At 40.4% G+C, this 23,387-nt stretch overlaps 1 protein-coding gene across 1 annotated transcript in view; it reads left to right on the plus strand.

Moving 5' to 3' along the window:
• Positions 1–23,387, plus strand: part of LAMA5 (laminin subunit alpha 5) — a 1,615,491-nt gene that overhangs the window by 1,216,726 nt on the left and 375,378 nt on the right. Inside the window, exons 56-57 of the mRNA XM_044090412.1 lie at positions 9,503–9,644; positions 15,267–15,369. Coding sequence (XP_043946347.1) covers positions 9,503–9,644; positions 15,267–15,369 — 245 coding nt within the window. The remainder of the gene's footprint in view (positions 1–9,502; positions 9,645–15,266; positions 15,370–23,387) is intronic.

A 23,387-nucleotide genomic window follows, 5' to 3' on the forward strand; every position in this document is an offset into this window, starting at 1 on the left:
CAGAACAAATTCCCCCTGCATATCAGTCAAAAAGAGATGCTAGCTGTACAGAATGCTCTGACAACCTTCAAATACCTTATCCTTCCAGGACAGCTCCTGATATAGGCAGACAACACCACAGTTATGTGGTACATAAACAAGCAGGGGGGAGCTCATTCTTACACTCTCTGCAGGTTAGCCATGGCCCTGTGGAACACAGCCTTGAGCAACCAAGTGCACCTACAAGCTCAATTCCTGCCAGGCAAGCAAAATTCACTGGTAGACGACTTAAGTAGAAATCTACTGGACCCTCATGAGTGGAAATTGGAACACAACTCATTCAAATTTCTAATCCAGAGGTGGAGGACACTGGAGGTGCACCTTTTTTCTTCCCCCCAAAACCATCAATTGAGCAAATTTTGCACCAGGAACCTGGAAGGTGGATGCCCTATCCTTAACATGGGAAAACCTCGCAATTTATGCCTTTTCTCCTCTGCCCCTCCTCTCAAAAGTACTACTCAAGATCAAACAGGACAGGTCAAGGGCAATCCTTATTGCACCAGACTGGCCACGCCAACACTGGTACCCACTCCTACGCAGTCTGACAGCAGTGCCACCCTGGCACCTACATCAGACACCTTCTCTGCTGTCCCAGCAGGAGGGACAGGTTTTACATCCACAGCTGCAAACCCTAAACCTTGCAGCCTGGCGTATCCCCTGAATACACCACCAGCATCCCTCAGCAAACAGGTGCTGGACATCATCCTTGAGGCCAGAAGGCCTAGTACTAGGAAATCCTGTGCTGAAAAGTGGAAAAGATATTGTTCTTGGAGTCGGTCTCAAGGAAAGGACACAGCTGTGCCCACCTTACCTCAAATTCTTGATTAGCTAGCAGAGCTGTTCCACAGAGGCCTATCCTTCTCATCCATTAAGATTCATGCCCTGCCATCTCAGCTCATTATAATACAAAGCCACCTCTCTTTTCCCACCCTCTTATCAAACAGTTCCTAATAAGAGCTAACAATTTAAGGCCCCCTAGGAGAGCTCCCACCCCAGCCTGGGACCTTAACTTTGTACTGGAAAAGCTCACACTTCCCCCCTTTGAACCTGCTGCTTGAGCAGAGTTAAAATTCCTCTCTTGGAAAACAGCCTTCCTTCTAGCTATTACTTCAGCAAGAAGAGTATCTGAGTTACAGGCACTAATGGCGATGGAGCCCTTCAATATTTTCCATGCTGGCAGGGTTTCCCTCAGGACTAACCCATCCTTTATGCCCAAGATGGTATCCAGTGTGGCTTTAAACCAATCCATCCATTTTCCAACCTTTTTCCCTAATCCTCAGAATAAAGGGAAAGGATTCTGCACTCCTTGGATGTGCACAGAGACAGCTCAGGTTCTACCTTGACAGGACTAGAAAATCTGGCCATCTGCTAGTCAGCTTTGTTACAGGGGCAGAGGGCAAGGCCATTTCGAAGCAAACCATTTCCAAATGGATAGCACACTGCATCCATTTCTGCTACAAGCATCATGGAAAACCTACCCCTCAGGGGTTCAGAACTCATTCCACTAGAGCTTCTTCAACCTCTACAGCATTTTTCAGGGGCGTCCCTACCAGGGACATCCTGGAAGCTGCAACTTGGGAGTTCTGTACATACCTTCATCAAGCATTACCACTTACCTATTTTTTCTAAATCCAGAGCTGGATTTGCTACAGCAGTCTTACAAGGCCTGCTAGCCAGCCCCAACACTTCTTCTTGACTACCTCCACCCTTCCTCAGCTTTGAGAATCAACCCAAGTGTGATGACTGCAACAGTAAAACACGAAGAACATAGTACAGTTGTGTACACTTACCATAAATGTAGATGTTCGAGTGTATTCACTGTTGCAGTCCTGGTTTCCCTCCCTCCAGCCCCCCTAGCTTTCTCTATCCTTTCTACCTATCCTCTTTATGGCCATCTTTTATGGCAGCGGTATTTACTTTTTACTGGAGGTGTTCCACACCATGTAATAGCTTCCTATATTGGGTGCTCCTGACATCTGGGGCAAGAAAAAATGATTTAATGGCGTCAGCTGCATGTTTTATACCCCTAACGACCTGACGTCATGGAAGACGCAACAGCATCTGACGCAGAAATCCCAAGACTCTGGTATTTGGGCCGACTGAGGGCTACCTGCAGGCAGATTACCCCAAGTGTGATGACTGCAACAGTGAATACACTCGAACATCTACATTTATGGGAAGTGTACACAACTGTACTTTCTTAAACTGATTATTTTGTCATTATTGGTTCATATGTTTTGTTTCACTGCTTACTGGAAAAAATGTTCAAAACTACAAATTTAAACACACACTAACAAATGTTGCTGTATTAAATAAGAAATATAATTTAAAACAATCAGGAAGGTGAATCAAAGAAGACATGCTTTCATACATGGTCCTAAAAATGTATGCAGGGAGTCTGTGGTTTGAAAACAGCCCGGAGACCAATGTACAATTAGTCCTCCACTGACCAGATGCTTTTTAAATAAATGTGAGTTTCAATGCATTTTCAATGAATGTGAGTTTCAGGGGAAGAGAAGTTTACGGTTGCTCATGCTAAGTCTATTTTCAATGTGCACCTGTTTCGTTTAACAAATGGACATCAAATTTTGTGCTGTAAAACTTGAAATAAAATTTTTTTTAAAACAAATCCAAATCTCTATAATCAATGTAAAAGTAAATTATGGTAATTGAGAGAGCCAAGTAACAGGACACTAGTTTGGAAGTGCAGTAGTCCTGGTCTATTGCCCACTTGACCATGATCTGACTCTGAAGCTAGGCAGTTAGTATCAGTACTGTGGATTTTATTGAATCCCAGCCACAATATTGTAAAGTTAAAATTTGAGTTCATATTTATTATAATGTTTAATCTAAACACTGAACAATAAGTACAAAACTGAACAATACATACAAAATAAAACTAAAAAAAATAAATAAATAAATGAAATAAGTTTGCACAGAATGAATTCTCAGTGAGCAGTGAAGAAGCCAAAACCATTTCAATGGTACAACAAGGCACTACAACAAAATATTGATATAAAATAGCAAACATTGTGCCCACTTACTGTGCTGTTATAACAGATAAATATTAAACAAATTAAATGTTCAAGCTGAAACTAGTTTATCTAGACTAAAGTTCGAAGTAAGCCAAAATTAAATTTTTGACTAATGGCTCAAATTTAACAATTTATTTTTCAAAAAAATATATTGTATTGAAACTTTTAAATAGATTAACAACCACATGAAAAATAAAATAACAAAACAAGCATACGAAAAACGAGGATAAACTCAGAGCAATGATGCACACCAATGGAAAACTACTTCATAGTTTCATAGATTCATAGATTACTAAGTTAATGGCTTAAGACAAGCCTAGCCAGTATAACACAATGTAAAATTGTATAATTACCAATATAAATAGAGTTACGTACATCTGTAAATATTGCTTATTTTCATAATTACTAATAAACATCTAAGAATGTTTATTAGTAATTATGAAAATAAGCATTGTGTTATACTGGCTAACTGCGGTGGTGGTGCTGCGGTAGCGTTGTCGCCTCACAGTAAGATGTTGACCTGTTCCATTCTCAGCTAAAGCGTCTTCAGTGTGAAGACAAGCGTGAATGGGCGTACCTTCGTTGAAGGTTGTGCGTCAGGGCTGGCAACTCGGCACGTAAAAACCTACTGCCAATCATTAGCGGACCGGAGTTCCGCTGTGGCGACCCCTAACCGGGAAAAGCCGAAAGACACACAACACTAATAAACATCTAAGGATATTTCCAGCACAGTATAAAATAAAAGGACACTGACAATTTTCCTGTTTCCCACAATGGCATTTCACACTGTACCCTTCAACAGCATGTATGTTTGTCAGATATGAAAATATGAATTTAAATATGAAAATATGAATAATAGGTACAAATGGTGATTCATTTTTCTACTGTAGGATGCCCTAGATTACCAGTCTTAGCATCATTTTCTTAATAACTACTTGTCTTTTCTACCTTTTATAAGCTGGTAAGTCACATACTTATAGAACCCAGACCCTGAAAATACCTGGATGTCATAAGAAGAAGTGGAAGTATACAAAATGTGCTACATGCTTGAATGAGGCCATACACATCACATCAATCACCCTTACTTTCAAAGAAAAAATCCATAAATATGTAGATTTTCTATTAAAATACATTGACTGTAAACAAACAATATGTATGTTATGTGTCATATTACTAGACTGAAATTTCAGTCTGATACCAGTCTGTCCACTGTACTGTGTTCAGTCTGTATCACATACCACTCTGGACTGCGGTGGTGGTGCTGCGGTAGTGTTGTCGCCTCACAGTAAGACGTTGTCCTGTTCGATTCTCAGCTAGAGCATCTTCTGTGTTGAGACATGCGTGAATGGGCGTACCTTCATTGAAGGTTGTGGGTCAGGGCCAGCAACTCGACACGTAAAAATCTACTGTCAATCATTAGCGGACCGGAGTTCCGCTCTGGCGACCCCTAACTGGGAAAAGCCGAAAGGCACAACAACTAATGGAAGAGAATTGAAGCTGTTTAAAATCAGAAAGGAATCATTAGTAACTGCATACCTAACTAAATACCTTTCATTATCTCAGCTGAGAATTGCCCCAGACCAGACTGTGTTACAAAGAAAACAAGACTAAATCTTATGTGGAGGTCTAGGTCAAATTAATGGGTTTTAAAAATTGCCCTCATTGACTCCAGAAGCATCCAGAGTAAACTGTATATCATACATATCTGGTTAAAGCTTTATCATATGGATGTTCCTGCACTTACTGTGGTATGACTTCTCTCAGGTACCCTATCCTTAGGCAACAGCTTGGCAAAGGAACAAGAGGAATTCCCATTTTCTAAAAGGACAGTCTAACCTGCTATCTGCCTAGCAACCAGATTCTTAACTCTGGACATAATTAGTCCATCGGTCCACTGGTTAATATTCATATTGCCAACCACTGCTTTCCCATTCATAGGTACTTATTAAGCTGTTCATCTATGAGGATCTAAAGAAGTTTAGCTTTTTACTCCCAAAGTAGGCTTTGTCCTCCCATTTTGTGTACAAATAATCCACACATAGGAAAAACAAGTGTATGCTGGGACATTTACTTGTTGCCTCTATCCATAAGGGTAAGAGATACTAAACCAGGGGTGACTTTACAGTTACCCATCCATTCATCCAAATTACATTTGAGTACAGTAAAAGACGTACTTTGATTTTATGTGGAGTGGGAGATGGTTCCACACAGTGGAATTCTTGCAATACATAGTTAACATTCCAACATGTTCTATTTATGTTGCATAAGACACTGGGATCTCTTGAGTGGGTGTTTGTGCCATCATGAGACTTGTGTGTGAGGATAGGGTCTGTTGAGGCTCAATATCTGAAGCAAAAGTTGCCTTTCTCCAGCCTGAAAGAGATGGTCTGCATAGTTTTTGTGATTTAGTCCATTGATTTTTTTTTTACTGAGAAAGCACTGTGATCATTCCAGTTTTTACAAGTGTTTAGACAAGCAGTACTTGCAGATGGGGAAGCATTAGCTTAGATGGTCCCCCTGAGTTAGTCTGGAAACCTCTTGTTCTTAATTCTTGCCTTGGTCATTAAGTTTCAGTTATGTGTTCTCAGTGATACAGTTATAAGGTGAGTCATGCCTGCCAAACAATATGATTATATATTTCTTGACATTTAGATTAAGTCCATGGTTTTGACACAATTTTTTTGGGACAGGCTCCCTTGGAGGATCGTGTTGCCCTCTGGTGAATTTATTATGGAATCAAGTCTGTTTCTTCAATATTAGAAATTATTTTTGAATACAAAATCTGTAAATATGGTCAGCCACAAACCCCTGACATTATCATTAACATCTGGGAAGTAAATGCTAAAGAAAAGTGCCCCAAGAACGAACCCTGAAGTATACCACTAGTGACAGCTCTTTTGGAGGAGGTAGAGCTGCCCACCTTTATTTCCTGGATTTTAGTTGTGAGGCAGTTTGCTATCCATTGAGTTACATATGGATTTTATCTTGGAGAGTTTATCTGTGATACCTGAGTGTGGGATAGTGTTGAATGCCTTTGTCAGGTCCAAATATGAGGTGTGTACAGTAACTTTTTCAAGAAATCAGCCAGGAAAAGTAGGCAAGCTCTGCCCTTGATGAATCCAAACTGGTTACAAATATGTTATTTGCCAATATCCGTATTTATTAATTCCATAATTACAGACAAGGCTGGTCAGGCTTATAAGTTCATAATTACCCGGGTCAGTTGAAGCCCTGAATTTGTGCAAGTGAATGACTGCTACTGTCTTCCATTCATCCAGCATGAAACCTGTTTTGAGTCTGATATTGAATACCCTCTGTGAGGGGTCTTGACAAGTCATATTTCAGAATGACCAGTAGGCAGTCTGGTATGTTGTTCGACCCCATAGAAGTAGTGCTCCCAGTCTTAGATGGTGCCTCGAGGACTTGTTCTTGAGAGAATTGATGGGAAGGTGCAGATGCAGGTATGTGATCTAAGATTATTGAAGGGGAAAGGGCGATGAAGTTTGATCTAAATTTGCCTGCAAAAAGCTTGGCAGTGACCCCTTTCTCCAAGTATGTGATTCTGTTTACTTTTAGCTCTGCAAACAGGCCCTGCAGGGCATTGTTTCTGAGGCTCCTAATATAGTTAAAGAAGGCTTTGATGTTATACTTTATAATGGTGGCAATTTTATTCTTCTGATCTGGCTCTGGTTAATTTGATCGGGGTCTGGAGTTTCTTGTTTAATGTAGTATGACAGTATGATCATTTTTGGCAACTTGTGAGATGAATTTATTTTGTGTGGAATGATTATTTTTTGTTATTATACAGCCTGCTTGTATTAGGGTTCCACCATAGGGGTTATTTTTGAATTTGGCATTGTATTTATTTCTGGGGAGGGGAGACCGATGCATCTAGGCAGCTATTTACTTGTCCAAGTTATATGGCAGTAAAAAAAATCCACCTAGGTAGTGGAATCATCACAATGGAAGGGGCTTTTGAGTTGCTGTGCACATTCTTTCAATGGGGCAAAAACAGAAGCACTAATTTGAAGCTGATTTCTGAGATATGTTTTGTAGGCTACAAGTACCTGGTAGACTTGCCCGCATGTTTGTGATTTCAAAAGTAGGGTGTAAAAAAATTGATGGCACTCTTTGTATTGCAATGGACACTAAACAATGGGAAAATGTGAACGAGAGAGAGAGTAACTGAAGTTTTGATTGCCTAATGGGTGGGCCTTCCTGGTTTGATCTTTTATCGCTCACTACTATGAGCAGAAAGATGAGAATGGGAGGAGCTTCCAAAGTCAAATGTACAAAAGGGGCTGGCCACTCAAGAGCTTTTGAGTTTAATAGCATAACAGCAAAATGGCAGGTGGATGGAAAACTTATGTTTCACAACAACAGTTCAGTGGCAGCTCCAAAAGATTAAAACATTTTCCTTTTTTAATAACATTAAGTAATAAATGCTACATCTCCACTCAGAACAGAAAATAAGTATTTCTTAAATACTTACTTTTAAAAGTCCTGGATAAAAAGTAAAATACAGCAAACATAAAGCAAAACAAATATAAGCTAAAACAAATCCCAATCAATAAGAGTAAAATAATACAAACAACAAAATAATACAAATTTGCAAACTTTAAATGTCAAATTCCAAAGTAGCCTCACAACAGCAGAAGGTCGGTGTCAACTTCATAAGATTCCCTCTGGGAAAGATGTTACCATCATGGAAAAACTACTACATTTGATCTGTTCTGATAATAATTCTAAAAATTATCGTGTTCAGTTACTTCAGCAGTACCAAGAATCTTACCAGTCATCCTTCTTAACAGCTATATGCCTCATGAAAATTGTTATACCTATAACACATACTGTGCCATGTAACACCTCCCAAAACGTATCTCACTCCACTCACCTTTCAGATAAGCAGGTAGGTCATCTTTCACTTGCCATCTGAGATGCAATAGAAATAAATGTATAGCAGTTGTCTCCATAACATAAGGAGAAAAAACGGCCTATGATCCATATTACCAGGGTTTACCTGTCATAGAGATGAAGTATCTAAGTGCAATGGGAAACAAATGAAAAGGCTGAACCGAGTCAGTCAGGGTGGTGGGGTTAGAATGACTGTGTTTCTGTGTAATGAAAGCGCTTCATTTATCCTCTGTATTTAGCAAGTGTAATGCCTTAAGACTCACTGGTAGTTCTGAGGGAGTATCCATATTTATCAGGAATTCCATTATTTCACAAGTCAAGAGCTGCAAACTGCACTAAATAAATAGTCACCATCCAGGAACCCTGCTGAGCATGAGAATAGCCTAAATGTATTTCATAAAATGACCATTGTTCCTAACGTTATTCCTCTTGGAGACTTTAACAACCCAAGCATCACCTGGCCTACCTGTATCACACACACACACACACACACATATATATATATATATATATATATATATATATATATACATATGTATATATGTATAGATAGATATAGATAAATAACACTTTTTACAAGAAACGCAGGGCATAAATTGGCACTATGAGTATGAGAAATGAAACCTCTCTTCAAAGATAACGTGTTTGTGTTTAAAATATACAGTATAGGAAAGAGCTGTATAAATACTATTTTTCAGAGATAGCATCTCAGTGTATGCTGTGTGATTCTGTAATATATAAAGCAAAGAAAATGGAGAAAAACAAACACTCGCAGAGACATTAAAGAGATTCAAAATAAATTTTATATTATTTTTCCAAGGCAGAGACTTTTGTGATTCTTGTTAATCACGTTATAATTTTATAAGTCTTTAGATACTTGACTATCATTCTATAAAGGCTTCCCAATTTGATGTTTTTTTGGTTTAGCCTGTTTTTGGCATAAAAAATATTTTATTTATTTTTATTTATTTTACATTTGTTGACCGGGCTAGTCCAACTGGATACATGTCCATTTTCAGTAGAGGCCCGGGGAGAAAAGCTCCAGATAAAAAAAACTTGCAAAAATTTAAAATGTAACATAAATGTTTACAAAAGGCATCGAAAGACAGTAATACAAAATTGAGTACAAAAAAGTTTACAAAAAATATAAGTCTAAAATCATTAGACTTTAAGACAGTTGATGGATTATATGAAGTGGCAAATTTCCAAAAAGGAATATTGTCTTGAAATCCTAATATTTACTCTTTTGGTGCTCATTATGCAGTTCTCTTGCATAACTGTGCCTCCAAACAATATGTAATGTATCAGTGTTGTCCAGACTGCATGCATTTTAGAAGGCAAAACACACTGGAAAATAGTAGACTTTGTTGCTGTTGACTTTGCAAAATAACAAGTAATGTGTTTTGTGTGTTATTTATGTGCAGGCACCTGTTTTTTAACAAGTAAGGTGACATATAAATCCTGCTTTATTTTTCTGCTGTCATGTTTCAAATGCATTATTCTTCCAATTCTAGCATTATTCGTGATACAAACCAAAATGGCTTTATCCAGCGTGCCATAAATGCCTCCAATGCCTATGCCAGTATTATAGAGGCTGTGAAGAATGCTGAGAAGGCCGCAAATGAAGCTGGAGTTGCAGCAGACAGTGCCCTGAAGGTAAGTGTGTTTTATCAGTGGCCTTATGGTAGGTGTGTTTTGTCAGTGCCCTGAAGGTAGGTGTCTTTTATCAGTGCCCTGAGGGTAGGTGTCTTTTATCACTGCCCTGAAGGTAGTTGTCTTTTATCAGTGCCCTGATGGTAGATGTCTTTTATCAGTGCCCAGAAGGTAAGTGTGTTTTATCAGTGGCCTTATGGTAGGTGTATTTTGTCAGTGCCCTGAAGGTAGGTGTCTTTTATCACTGCCCTGAAGGTAGTTGTCTTTTATCAGTGCCCTGAAGGTAGGTGTCTTTTATCAGTGCACTGATGGTAGGTGTTTTTTTGTCAGTGCCCTGAAGGTAAGTGTGTTTTATCAGTGTCGTGATGGTAAGTGTGTTTTATCAGTGTCCTGATGGTAGGTGTCTTTTATCAGTGCCCTGAGGGTAGGTGTTTTTTATCAGTGCTCTGAGGGTAGGTGTCTTTTATCACTGCCCTGAGGGTAGGTGTCTTTTATCAGTGCCCTGAAGGTAGGTGTCTTTTATCAGTGCACTGATGGTAGGTGTTTTTTTATCAGTGCCCTGAAGGTAAGTGTGTTTTATCAGTGTCGTGATGGTAAGTGTGTTTTATCAGTGTCCTGATGGTAGGTGTCTTTTATCAGTGCCCTGAAGGTAGGTGTCTTTTATCAGTGCCCTGAGGGTAGGTGTCTTTTATCAGTGCCCTGAGGGTAGGTGTTTTTTATCAGTGCTCTGAGGGTAGGTGTCTTTTATCAGTGCCCTGAAGGTAGGTGTCTTTTATCAGTGCCCTGAGTCTAGGTGTTTTTTATCAGTGCCCTGAAGGTAAGTGTTTTTTATCAGTGCCCTGAGGGTAGGTGTCTTTTATCAGTGCCCTGAAGGTAGGTGTCTTTTATCAGTGCCCTGAGTCTAGGTGTTTTTTATCAGTGCCCTGAAGGTAAGTGTTTTTTATCAATGCCCTGATAGTAGGTGTCTTTTATCAGTAACCCTAAAGGTAGTTGTGTTTTATTTGTCTCTTTATTTGATGGCTGTATTGACTTTGTCTTAATTTGAGGGGAAGGAGTTCCTTCCTCATTTCATCCTGCTCAATGTGCTGTGTCCTGCGTAAAAGTAGTGTGTGTACTCAACTGTTTCATAGAGCATCCTTTACATTGTGAAACAGTGCAACATTCCTTTGTCACACTATCAAATCCATTCAAAAGATCCCAGTCCTTACCGTATTCTAAAGCGTATTGTTTTTCAGTGATTTTGACGTGGTTTCTCCTCCTTGCTTAGTGAAGGAGGATGGGGCTGTTAGTACACATTCCAGGAAATACCCCTTCCTAGGCACTCTTAATAGTTAGTGTTCATATCCTGCATCAAGTTTCAGGAAGTTTTTTTGCCCTGTTTCTTCAACAGCAGTATTTATGACAGTAACTAATGAATTGCTTTGTCTATCCCTAAATTATATGTTCTGATTTGGAATTGGCATGTCAGCAGAGCATTCAGGGGTGCTGCCACCTAGAGTCACATGATCCAAGCAGTAATAACCTGTTTGTCTAGAAATGGGCAGTGACAACTGGTAATGTCACATAGAGACATGCAGGGCATTGCAAAGCCTAAATACTTGCCAGCCCTTTAGGTACTAATGAGCATGTGCAAGGGATTAGAGTTTAAAGAAAAAAAGTCTCAGTTCTCCTAGCAAATGACACCACTTCTCCCAGTCTGATCATCCTATCCCAGTACACCTGATTATCCTACGCCAGTACACCTGATCATCCTATCCCAGTACACCTGATCATCCCATCCCAGTACACCAGATCATCCTATCCCAGTACACCTGATCATTCCATCCCAGTACACCAGATCATCCCATCCCAGTACACCTGAGCATCCCATCCCAATACACCTGATCATCCCTTCCCAGTACACCTGATCATCCCTTCTCAGTACATCTGATTATCCCAGTACACCTGATCATCCCATCTCAGTACACCTGATCATACCAACCCACAGCACACCTGATAATCCCAGTACATCTGATCATCCTAACCCAATACATCTGATCATCCCAACCCAGCACACCTGATCATCCCAACCCAGCACACCTGATAATCCTAGTACATCTGCTAATCCCATCCCAGTTCATCTGATCATCTCACTACACCTGGTCATCTCATTCCAGTACACCTGATCATCCTATCCCAGTACACCTGATTATCCTATCCCAGTACACCTGATCAACCCATCCCAGTACATCTGATCATTCCAGTACACCTGGTCATCACTGACAGGAAACAAATGGGATAATAGAGTGGCTTGGGTAAAAGCCAGATGGTCAAGAGGAAGTTCAGGACAAAAAAAAATTCTACCCAGCTTAGGAGAATAAGTCTGATGATGGCTTCCAGGCAGATTTGTTTCTCTAAATTATCTTTGCCCCATGCCTACCAGCCCTCAAGCATCCCCTTGATCAGGCAGTGCCCATTTCACTCCTGCACTCTGGGATTTCCACCCAGCGCTAAGGTGAGAGCTGTCTGAGAGGATCTATCATTCAGGTAGAACTGCATCACTGTAGTGGTCTATAGTCACCTCCATTTGTAAGTGAGTGTGTCCACACACTTGTTATGAAGGCTATTGCCTGTCACTGGCTTTGGTATCTAATTTTCATCCTTAAGCTGCCCCTCTATGTGACCACCCCTCCTCTAAGAGATAGTGTCAATTTGTGTGGCTGGCTTCACCCTGCCTTCCCCCGAACATGAACCTGTCCAACTTCCCTTCCCCCGAACATGAACCTGCCCAACTTCCCTTCCTTTCCAATGGTGTTACGTGATCAAGGCAGTAGTTGAACTCAGGTCACCTGGCTATAGTCAGAGCTTTATCCCTCTGTACCATCAGCAGGTTTTAATCCTCCAGAACTCCTGCTGGGAGGCACAATGGAAACACATCTACTAGTAACCAAGTCTAGAGGAGGAGCCGTATGTCATCTCAGCCAAAATGGACTTTTCTGGTATATACTGGCATGGTTTCCCATACACCCAGTGAGCCTGGATCCTGAAATTGTACCTCCTATTCTGTGTAGGAGATCGAGACCCTGTTATTTATGCATGGAATCAGGGGAGACAATAGAAAGTCATGCAGGAAACTAGCTGGGGGAGGGAGGAGAAAGCACTTCAGCCATCAACTGTCATTTGCCCTAATGGACTGAACAGAACAGAACAGGAAGAAGGCAACATTCTCTTTTGCAGTGAACAAATCATTCTCTGGGCAATCCAGCTGTTATGATACCCTTAGAAGACAGGATTCCCTAATTTCCAGTGCCAGGACTGAGCTGTAGCTGTGACTGGAGGAGTCTGCAAACACATTTACTTCCCTGGAATGAGAACAGCCATCATTGTTATGCCTCACCCTACTCTCTGGTGCCACACCTGCATCATGAGTGTCACAAAATCATGCAGCCTTGTAGGTTGTGCAGCCTTGCTTATTCATATAACAAAATACAGCTTTGTTGTCTGATCAAAACAGAAGTAATACTGATATCCCTTTCCAAAGTTTCAGGGAAATAAATGATACTCATAGATGCAGATGACTTATGTGAAGCCTGTGCTGTTTCACTGAACAAGGAAGGCCCAACCCACTGAGAAGGCATCTGTTGTCAGGACCTGTGATGGATTCTGCTACAGGACAGGCAGACCAACACTGGGATAGATGAGACTCAAGACACTGTTCTAGCTGGTGACGAAAGTCTGACATCAGCAGAAAGTTCATAATAATATGATGAGTTTACAGCAAGTGACATCTTGTAGTACATCCTCAGTTATACAAATAAAACCAAGAAGGTCTTGGCTGCTATAACACTCAAGAAGTGCAGGAGGTTTTGATTCGAGACTCTCCACTGCGACTTTGTCTAGTATGACAAGACCATGGCTTCTTGGGCCCTGTATACAGGCACCAGTGAATAACACCAAAGACGGTCCAGCTGTGGCCTGTTGAAGGCAATCCGCTGAGCTGGGACTAGAAGGAATGCCCAGTTAATGGAAATTCCCAGGGCCTTAGGTCTCTTTGCTCTATGCAGCAATTTAAGAGTGCACTTAATAACAAGTTGCACTAACAGACTTTTTCTTTTTATACAGCCCTGCAGGGATCTCTTGAACTAACATCATCAGAAAATGGCTGTTTGCTTCAGCCAAGACTATCCACAGAGCCGTTATTTCCTCTTTGGTGCAGCAAGTAGCTTTTGTGTTTGCAAGCCCAAGTGTAAGCCTTTAAAATAAGTAGAATATAAACCGTAAGTATGCCATTTTATGCAAGCAGTACAATCAACAAAATGCACTAGAAGGTATAATTTGCAAGCAGGTGCATAGAATTTGTTTCTATGGCGTTTGTATTTTGTAATGCTTTAAAATGTTTAATACCTTGCTTGCCTGTGTCTTTAATAGTGTGTAGATCTAGACATTCTGCAGTTTATTGAAATAACATTGCTCTATTAAAATAAAGCTCCAGCAAAATGTTGAGATTGTCATAACTTGCAAAAGTAGTTGTAAGACACACAATTTAAAATCTTGTGTTTTCACTAGCATACCTTCCAGTTTTACAAGGCAGAGGGAAGCTCATTTTGTGAGAAAGTTCTGTATTCTCTTCATGGTAAAGTTGTCATTTGTACCTTACCAACCAAAAATTAGATTTTGCAGTATGTCGGCCTCCCTTTTCCACCAAATTATATTAAAGCATGTTGTACAACCCATAAGTAAGGGAGATTGATAACCACTGATGTTATGTTTTCCATTACCCATTACTACTCTTTTGTTTTACTCAGCTAGTAATCCCTGAAGTAAAGATAACTGTAGGATTCACACTTCGGTTTAGAGACCGAGTTGTGATGGAGATTGGTGTTCCATATGACAAAAACAAAATATGTTATGGCATTACTTTCAGGCTTGATGTATAACTTTCTACCAGTTTCCCATGGTACATCATAGGATGACAATTTGTGCTATTACTGCCTGAAGTCACTTTATACTGGAAATAGTGGTGTTTTTTAAAGTATCTAGTAATATGGCATCAGTTCCAGAACACTTGCACAATACCCTTAAGAACAAAATAGCTCACACCAAATCACTATTCTTTTGTAAGTAACAGATGGCTTTAAAGGTTGATCACAGCTTGTATTATTTTTTTTCTTGTAAGGAATGAACAGTATCAGTTTATTATACCTTTTAGAGTTGCTAGACTTCTCAGCTGTTGTACACCATCAGAAGGTTATCTTGTTACCATACAGCAAAGGCAGACAGCTGCAGTGGTGGGATATAAAGTGTCTTTTAATGCATAAAATGTCATGAACTCATGCCAATTTTCTTCCAGGGTTATCTCATGCTCACCAGAGTTTGTGAGTATCCTCTGAGAGACAACAGTACTGCATCTAATTAACAGGTCACTAAACATTTATTGATGGTCGCTCAGTCATTTTTGGCTTCAGTCAAGTTCTGACAAATGTGACAGAAGTTGAGCATAATTCTTTTAAGCTGATGAAATGGTATATGGACTTCACATGTTGCATTGTGTTTAATACTTTTAGTGCGATCTCTGACCAAAAACAACTCATTCTATAGCTTTAAACTTAGATCTGTTGAATTTAAACAACAAGCATTCTCTTGCAGAATGCCACATCAGCGAACCTTCGTTCCATTTCAGAGCGGATGAAGAACAAGAGCATCGAACTTGAGGAGAGCGCTAGTCAAGCACACAGAAACCTAAACAACAGTAAGTACGAGAGCAACTCGCGTTATTTGTAAGTCATGAGGTTAAATTGTCCTCCTGCAGCTAGAGGTGTAACACACAGTAAGTACTAGAGCAACTCGCGTTATTTGTAAGTCATGAGGTTAAATCGTCCTCCTGCAGCTAGAGGTGTAACACACAGTAAGTACGAGAGCAACTCGCGTTATTTGTAAGTCATGAGGTTAAATCGTCCTCCTGCAACTGGAGGTGTAACGCAAGACATCATTAAATACCACAGAAAGTACCTGTTGTGTCTTGAGTCATAAATAAGGTATCCCAGTTTGATGTTATGATTGTTAATTACCTAAATAAAACCATCAAGGCTGTATATCAGGACTATTTGAGTGAATGATAATGTGACACCTAAAAGTACACAACTTGCGATTTCACTCAGAAAGAGAGAATTGTGAAGGTCACTGCTACACAAATGAAGTACCTCCTGTAACCCCTCCCAGAGAGGTTGCTATGCCCCCACACCCCTGCTAATTATGTATAATTCTGTGGTTACTCTACTATGAAGTAAGGAATAATCTAAAGAACCTCAGACACGGTCTATATTCATCTCGCACATGATTACAAGCTCTCCATTCCAAGAATCATGACCATGTATACAAAATTACAACAAGCTTTCCTTAATACTCCAGTCGTAGATGATCATTTAGTCACTTATTGGAAGCTCAAATATCTTCTAACTATGAGATCTTGCAAAGTTAGAAAAAAGGGCATACCTTTTTTCCCAAGGTTATGCAGAAAAAAGGACATACCCTTTTTGCCAAGATTATGCAACTTCAGAATTAGTATATTTAAGGGGGTGCAGCAAGGTATATTCCCCCAAGCAAAAAAATTTTTCTTTGCTTTTGCCCTGTTTCCATTCATTGACTTTATTAAGCTGGTTAGATGACTTTCTGTTGTAATACCATCAACTATCTGAATTATAAGCAGCTAAAAATATGTGATTGCATTTTCAATGATTTTAAAACTGGATAAGTTGGTTTACGTGATATGGGCTCTTATGCAGACCTGAATTTCTTTGGCTTTTAGTTTATTTGGTTTATTTATGTATTCTGAATGTTAACGAGTCTGCTTAGAGCATACACATGTAGTAAATCATTATTTATTACTTGTGTGTGGAAGAAATGTCCTTTAATAAAACAATAAAAACAATAAAATCCACAATAAGTCTAGTAAAACAAGTGAGATGAGCACAACAAATGTTGCTTCATCAGATCTAACATAACACAGTTCACTGTCATTATATAGGAAAATAATCAATTAAACAATCAATGGAGTCAATTACCTTAAAAGCCCTAGAGCTTAGTGTAGACTTTAAGGGAACACTACAATTTAATCCCTTGTCTCTATTAGCAGCCAAATTGTAAATCCATTTTATTTCTAAACATAATGTACCCCAAGTGGGATGACAGTCTTAGGATGTCCATTACAATCTTGACGGATGTAGATTCTGTGTGTAATACAATTAAAAGGCATTGTAAAATTCTTATCTCGGATCCTAAATTCAAGGAAGTTTTAGATGAACAACCAAATTTTATTTATAAGAACAATGCTTCTTTGAAGAAACGATTATGTTACAAATCCCTGTCACTAAGCAGCTCTGATCATGAAGCTAGTAGTTGTATCAAGGACTTGTGCATGTGGAAAATGCGGAGAATGTAATATCTGTAGTTATATTAGGACAGACAATGTTTTCATGCATCCTATGAATAGATGTTTGTATACTTTTGATGTTTCTGCTAACTGCAGTAGTAATAATTTAGTGTACTTGGAAATATGTGGCTCCTGCTATGTGGGGATGACTACTAGGCAACTTAGAAACCACATTAGGGAACACGTGTATGCCATTAATGGGAAGCATGACAGGAATGCTTTGACCAAGCATGTATTGAAAGAAGGGAATTGACCATGTGTTTAAATTTTTGGTTTTGGAGCTTGGCAAAATGACAGGTAGGGGTGGTGATAGTAAGACCACATTGAGTGCTTAGAAATAAAATGGATTTACAATTTGGCTGCTAATAGAGACAAGGGATTAAATTGTAGTGTTCCCTTAAAGTCTGCACTAGGATCTAGGGCTTTTAAGGTAATTGACTCCATTGATTGTTTAATTGATTATTTTCCTATATAATGACAGTGAACTGTGTTATGGTAGATCTGATGAAGCAACGTTTGTTGTGAAAGTGCTCATCTCACTTGTTTTACTGGACTTATTGTGGATTTTAATGTTTTTATCATTTTATTAAAGGATACTTTTGCCACACACTGGTATTTTGTTGTTTTTCTAGTACTTATTTTTTGCCAACCAGTGTGCTCAGTACCATTTATTTTCTTGTCATTATTCTATTACTTGTTTACCATGACGGTCAGTAGGTACCTAAAACAGTCAAGCAGGTACCTAAAACTGTGAAACCCTTATTAACAATAAGAGATGCTTGTACCCCAGGGGAAATTGTATGCTTCTTGAGACAAAGAATACCAGAACTGAAAGGGGTAGGGTAGCATTTTGCCGAATTTTTATATATGTGTAGTTCTGTATAGGAACCACAAGTGAGGCTAACTAAGTTTACACTGGGACTGGATATTGTACTTGGATCCAAACATGTGGTCTCACTTTTAAAGGTCTTTCTTTAGCATGGGACTGCACATAGGATTGCAAGCGTACCCTTCTCTTTTCATCAAGTCAGTGTCTTCCAACAGTTTTTGGTAATAGATGATCCTTAAGTTAACACTAGAACCAGTGTACAGTTGCATCCTACTGGGTCAGTGTGTAGTTCCCAGTTGCACCATGCTGTTGTTTTGTCACACAGTTCCAATATTCCATAATTTCTAGATACTGCTTTGTCCTCACATTGTTTGTGCCAAAATAAAAAAAAAATACACAAGTATCAGTGCAAGAAGAAGTGATCGTCAGGAAGAACCTGCATAAAAAGGTGTTTTCTTGCATCAGGAATTTATACAGAATTTCTTCCAGATTGATGTTTCTATATGGCACAAACTGCCATCACCAGGAGAATCTCAAGGCTTGTTTGCTCCACAAAAGGCTGACTGATGAAAATTACAACATCTTCCTTATAAGACCTCTATTTTCTTACAACATAAACAAGAAAAATCACTGTAAGGATTTTCTGATCTATTCTCCAAGGAAGCAATACTTCCTCTGGTTCTTACTCTGTTAGTCGTTCCTCCTAGGGAAATAGAGATTGATGTAACACTCATGCCGCTTAGGCCTTTCCTGGGTATTCAGCTGATGATTATAGTAGTGGAACTGGTGACCTATCTTGATGAGAAATTACTGCAGCTGAGGCCAGTTTTTCCTAAACTCTAGAGGAGTGAGGGAGATGCATCTGCTGTTGCAAATCTTCCCACTTCTCATTCTGATTCAGAAGCTAGAATGGATGCCATTTATGCTGTATCGACAAGTCTATATGCATGTATGTGTCTATATGCATGTATGTATGTAATTTTGCCCTTGAGAGAAATTTCCAACACTTTGCCTTCCTGGCTGTTCTGCAAACACCTTTTCTGGCCTTCATTCCTTCTAGCATATGATTTTATCTACCATTTTCAGGTATGGTGAAGCCTGTTTTCCATTTCCTAATCCCCCTGTACTGTCATAGGGGAACTTTGAACTTGTTGCCACATCCCATTCACCTTAGAGGACACTCCTTTTTCCCCTTTCCTCATGCATTTGTGGGTCATGCTTCAGAATGGGAAAGTAGATCTTGTTCCCAGAAGGAAAAGCTAGAAGAGAAAACCCAGCCAAGCTAGAGTCTTCACTGTGTAATACCTTAAACTTCTTGTAGTGGGGGGGGGCACATGAGATATATACAAGTTCATAGGTGTGTACTAGGCTAATGGCCCTGGAGCCTATATAAGCCTAGCCCAAGAAGACTCCCTGGCATCATGCTGCCTAAAGTTAGTTCCCAGTGCCCCCTGTTAAGCAAGGCCACTGAAGTGATCCATGGGATGAACTTCCTACTGCCCATTCACTCGTCAAGATTTCTCTTAAAGAGGGCCAGTGAAGTTTTCTGCTTGACGTGAATAGGAAGTTTGTTCCAGAGTATGGGAAGTCTCTGGGTTAGGAACCTGTCCATCCAGCATGTTCTGTTTACTGTGGTAATGAGGTTTAGGTCCCTGGAGCGTGTGGCACGGAGGGATTGGGATTTCTTTAGGTGTAGCATATCTAGCAGCTCTGGGTCAGACATGGCTTTGTAGGTCAAGCAGAGATCGCCTCTAAGTAGGCGATAACAGACAGAGTATAGCTGGAGTTTTGTGAGTCTGTCCGTATAGGGCATGTGTCTAAGGCCTAAGATCCACTTAGTGAGGCATTTTTGTGGCCTTTTCAGTTGTTGTAGGTGTCTAGTGAGGTACATACCAAATGAGGCATTATATTCTATAACAGATCTAATGAGGGACGAGTAGAGAGGAATTATGACCTCTTTCTTCCTGGATGTGAAACCTCTTGTAATGAAATGTGCCACATACAAGGACTTTCTGACTACAGTGGCAATGTGGTTATCAAAGGAGAGGTTGCTGTCAACCTGTGTCCCCAGGTCTCTTGTCACACCTTTGGTGTTTAGTGGACTATCACCTATGTGGTAGCTCATGGGCACTGAATTTTTCCCAAAGGGAATGACAATGCACCTTTTGGCATTGAGCTTAAGGCCATGGTTCTGGCATCAGTCATTGGTGTCAGTGAGGCCTTTTTGTAGAATTTCTACGTCATTGGAGAATCAGTAATGACTCCCAGTTTGCAATCATCTGCGAACCTGATCAGCCAGAGTCCCTTTGTGTTGGCTTGAACTTCAGAGAAGTAGATGACAAACAGGAGAGGACCTAGGACCGATCCCTGTGGGACACCACTTGTAACCAGTCGGTAGTCAGATTTGGAGTCCACTGCTTTCACAGTGTGGGTTTTATCAGTGGTTTATGCCTTGTTTAGTTAGTCTATCTATGATTCCTGAGTGAGGGATGGTGTCAAAGGCCTTGGCAAGATCTAGGTAGGCTGTGTGAACTACCTTGCCCTCATCCACAGCTCTGGCAACAGACGCGAAGAAGTCTATCAGGCTGAGCAGGCATGGTCTACCTTTTACAAACACAAACTGCATGGGGTCCAGAGTTTGGAGATTCCCTATGTCCTTATTTATAAGGTCCATAAAGATGCACTCCATAGCCTTACATATCAGACTCATCAGGCTAATGGGGCCTTAGTTCCCAGGGTTTGTAGTTGCTACCCCTTTGTGGAGTGGGAGACCATAGCAGTGCACCATTCGGTAGGAACGAAGCCTGAAATGAGGCTGTGATTGAACAGAGTACTCTGGTGTGGTGCCAGTTCACTTTGTAATCATGTAGAACACAGCCAGTGATAGTATCAGGTCCCATGGAAGCTGTATTCTTGGCTTTGGACAGTGCATTTTTACTTGTGTAGCCATTATAATAGGGACTTGGCATTCCTCAGGTATTGTTATAAGCCCTTTAGGGGGTGAAAGGGAGGTAAAATTCGCACTGAACCTGTCTGCCAATATGTTGGCAATATCAGTTGGTTCTGTATATGTGTTGCCATTGTGCTGTAACTCAGAGCATATCTGAGTATTGCCATGTAGATTCTTGGCATAACTATAGAGTGCCTTGTGGTTGTCTTTAGAATCTGCAGTAATTTTGTTTTCGTAGCTAGCTTTAGAGGATTTGATGATGGATCTCAGTTTTTTGCTGAGGCTGACAAGGGAGTTTTTCTAGTCTTGGGACTTCAACCTTTTCTGCAACAGTTTTTTCCTTCTGTTGTAGAGTTTTGTTTATGGTGGGGACCACCAGATTGGCTTCCTTTTTTTGGAGGAAAGCATCTTGGTTCTGTTTGGTATGGCCCGTTCCATGCACTTGTGTATGTGGTCATACAGTGCATTGGTGTATGATTCAGTCATGCACCTATTTTCCATTTGCATGGGTGTCGTGAAGTTAGCCACCTCTGTTTTTAGAAGTCCAAAATTGGCTTTGGAGAATATGTTCTTCGTGTTTCACTGTTGCAGTCATCACACTTGAGTTTATCTGCGTGCAGGTAGGCCTCAGTCGGCAGTGAATACACTCGAACATCTACATTTACGGTAAGTGTACACAACTGTACTTTTTTACAGTGATTCCTTTGGGGGGGTGAGAGTGGGATGCGGATATCCATGGTGATTAGCTTGTGGTCAGATCTGACCAGGGAGGAGTTGATTACTGGTGTAGAGCAACGGTCACCCATGTTAGTAATGACCAGGTCAAGGATGTTTCTACCCCTGGTGGGGGTAAGAATGAGTTGGTCCAGAGCACTGGAATTAATGAATTCCAGAAAACGTTGGTACATGGGTAATTTTCCCAGTTAATGGAGGTGTAGTTAAAGTCTCCCAGTATAAGGGTATTGGGTTGTATCCTAATATTTTCCAGTGTGTTTAGGAATGTGGAGTGGGAGTCTTGGGACATGGTGGGGAATCTATAGCAGGCTACAACCTGGATTGGAGTTTTACCCAATGTTAGTTGTACCTGAAGTATCTCTGATGTGTTATGTTGGGCTACCAGTCTGGAGGTGTGCATATCCTTTATGAATATGGAGACACCACTGCCTTTAGTGCTTCAGTCCAGGTTTAGGGGCTGAAAGGTGTGGTATGAATTATTGCCTGGTAGTGTTGGGGTGATCTCTGGAGCCTTGAACCAGGTCTCTGTCACTGCACAGATGTCGATGTTCTCCATTTTAAGGAGTGCTTCGAGTGAGTGCATTTTGAAATTTAGACTTCTATCATTGAGTAGCATTATCCTCAAATTTTGTTTGCTTGTAGCTGTTATGGTGGTAATTTTGTCTTCAGGACATTGTCTAAAAAAGGCACTATAGGGGTGGCAAGAACCTTGGCCAATATCTGGAATCTCTGGGGTGATAGGTGCAGGCCATCTCTGGTGAAGCATCAAGGTCTGTTGATCATGTCATCCCAGGCAGACAGATACTGGATCCCCATAGAATGACACCAGAAACTTAGCCAATTGTTGAAGTCAATCATTTTCTGCTTGTACTGTTGTATCATTCTGGGTGATGGTAGGATGCTATTCAGAGCTAGGGTCATACCTGCCTGGGCTACAAGATCCGAGAGCTCCTCTGTGACTCTTTTCATGTAGTTCAGGGAGGTACATCTCAGGTCATTCACACCAACAAAGACAATGACAGAGTCATATTTGTACCTGTTGTGGCGTGACCTAAGTGCATGCATTATGTGGCGGATCCTGGCACCCGACAGGCAGTTGACCATAAATTTCTCCTTATTCAAACTAATGAATGGGACATCAGTGTGCCTTACTATTAAGTCACCTATGACTAGTGTATTGGGTAACTTGTTTTGCCTTATGGGCTTTGGTTGAGTGGCACACTGTTTATGTGAGCTATGTGTCTCATGGTTTGTGCAGGGATGTGGTGGTTGTTTGCATTTCTGCCTCAGAGGTCTCTGTTGTTTGGGCAGATTTGTATTGAGAGCCTCCACAAAAGTAGATGTCTGTTTGTGCTACTATGTGAGGGTTGTGGTGGTGTAAGTTCTGGAGGGCTATGTGTTGAATGTGGTGTGGTGCAGGTGTTAACCTTCTCCTCTTGACTGGCTAATCCAGTCTTGGCTGGAGAGTGCTTGGCTTCCAGTTTGGCTATATATGTGCATCTCTCACAAGTCATAGTGTTGGGAGGTAAGAGGAGAGGGTTGTCTGTGTACATGAGGCAGATGCTACATTGGCTCAAGATGCCCAAGTTCACCAGGTTGACAGGAGAAAGCACAGGGAACTGATCTTTAGACATGCCTGGATATGAGCTCAATATATTAAGTACTGAAGCCTTTTTCAGGAAAAATGTCACTCAAAGTCTCTGAATCTGTAAAGAGCACTGCCAAACACTTGAAGTGAAACTAATACGTAGAACCTGAAAATTTAAAGATGAAGTATTTAGGCAGATATTCTGAAGTAAGGAAGAAATCAAACAGTACTTACTG

Source organism: Protopterus annectens, chromosome 12.part0 (assembly GCF_019279795.1).
Source record: "Protopterus annectens isolate FY-2018-M chromosome 12.part0, PAN1.0, whole genome shotgun sequence".
Lineage (NCBI taxonomy): Eukaryota > Metazoa > Chordata > Ceratodontiformes > Protopteridae > Protopterus > Protopterus annectens.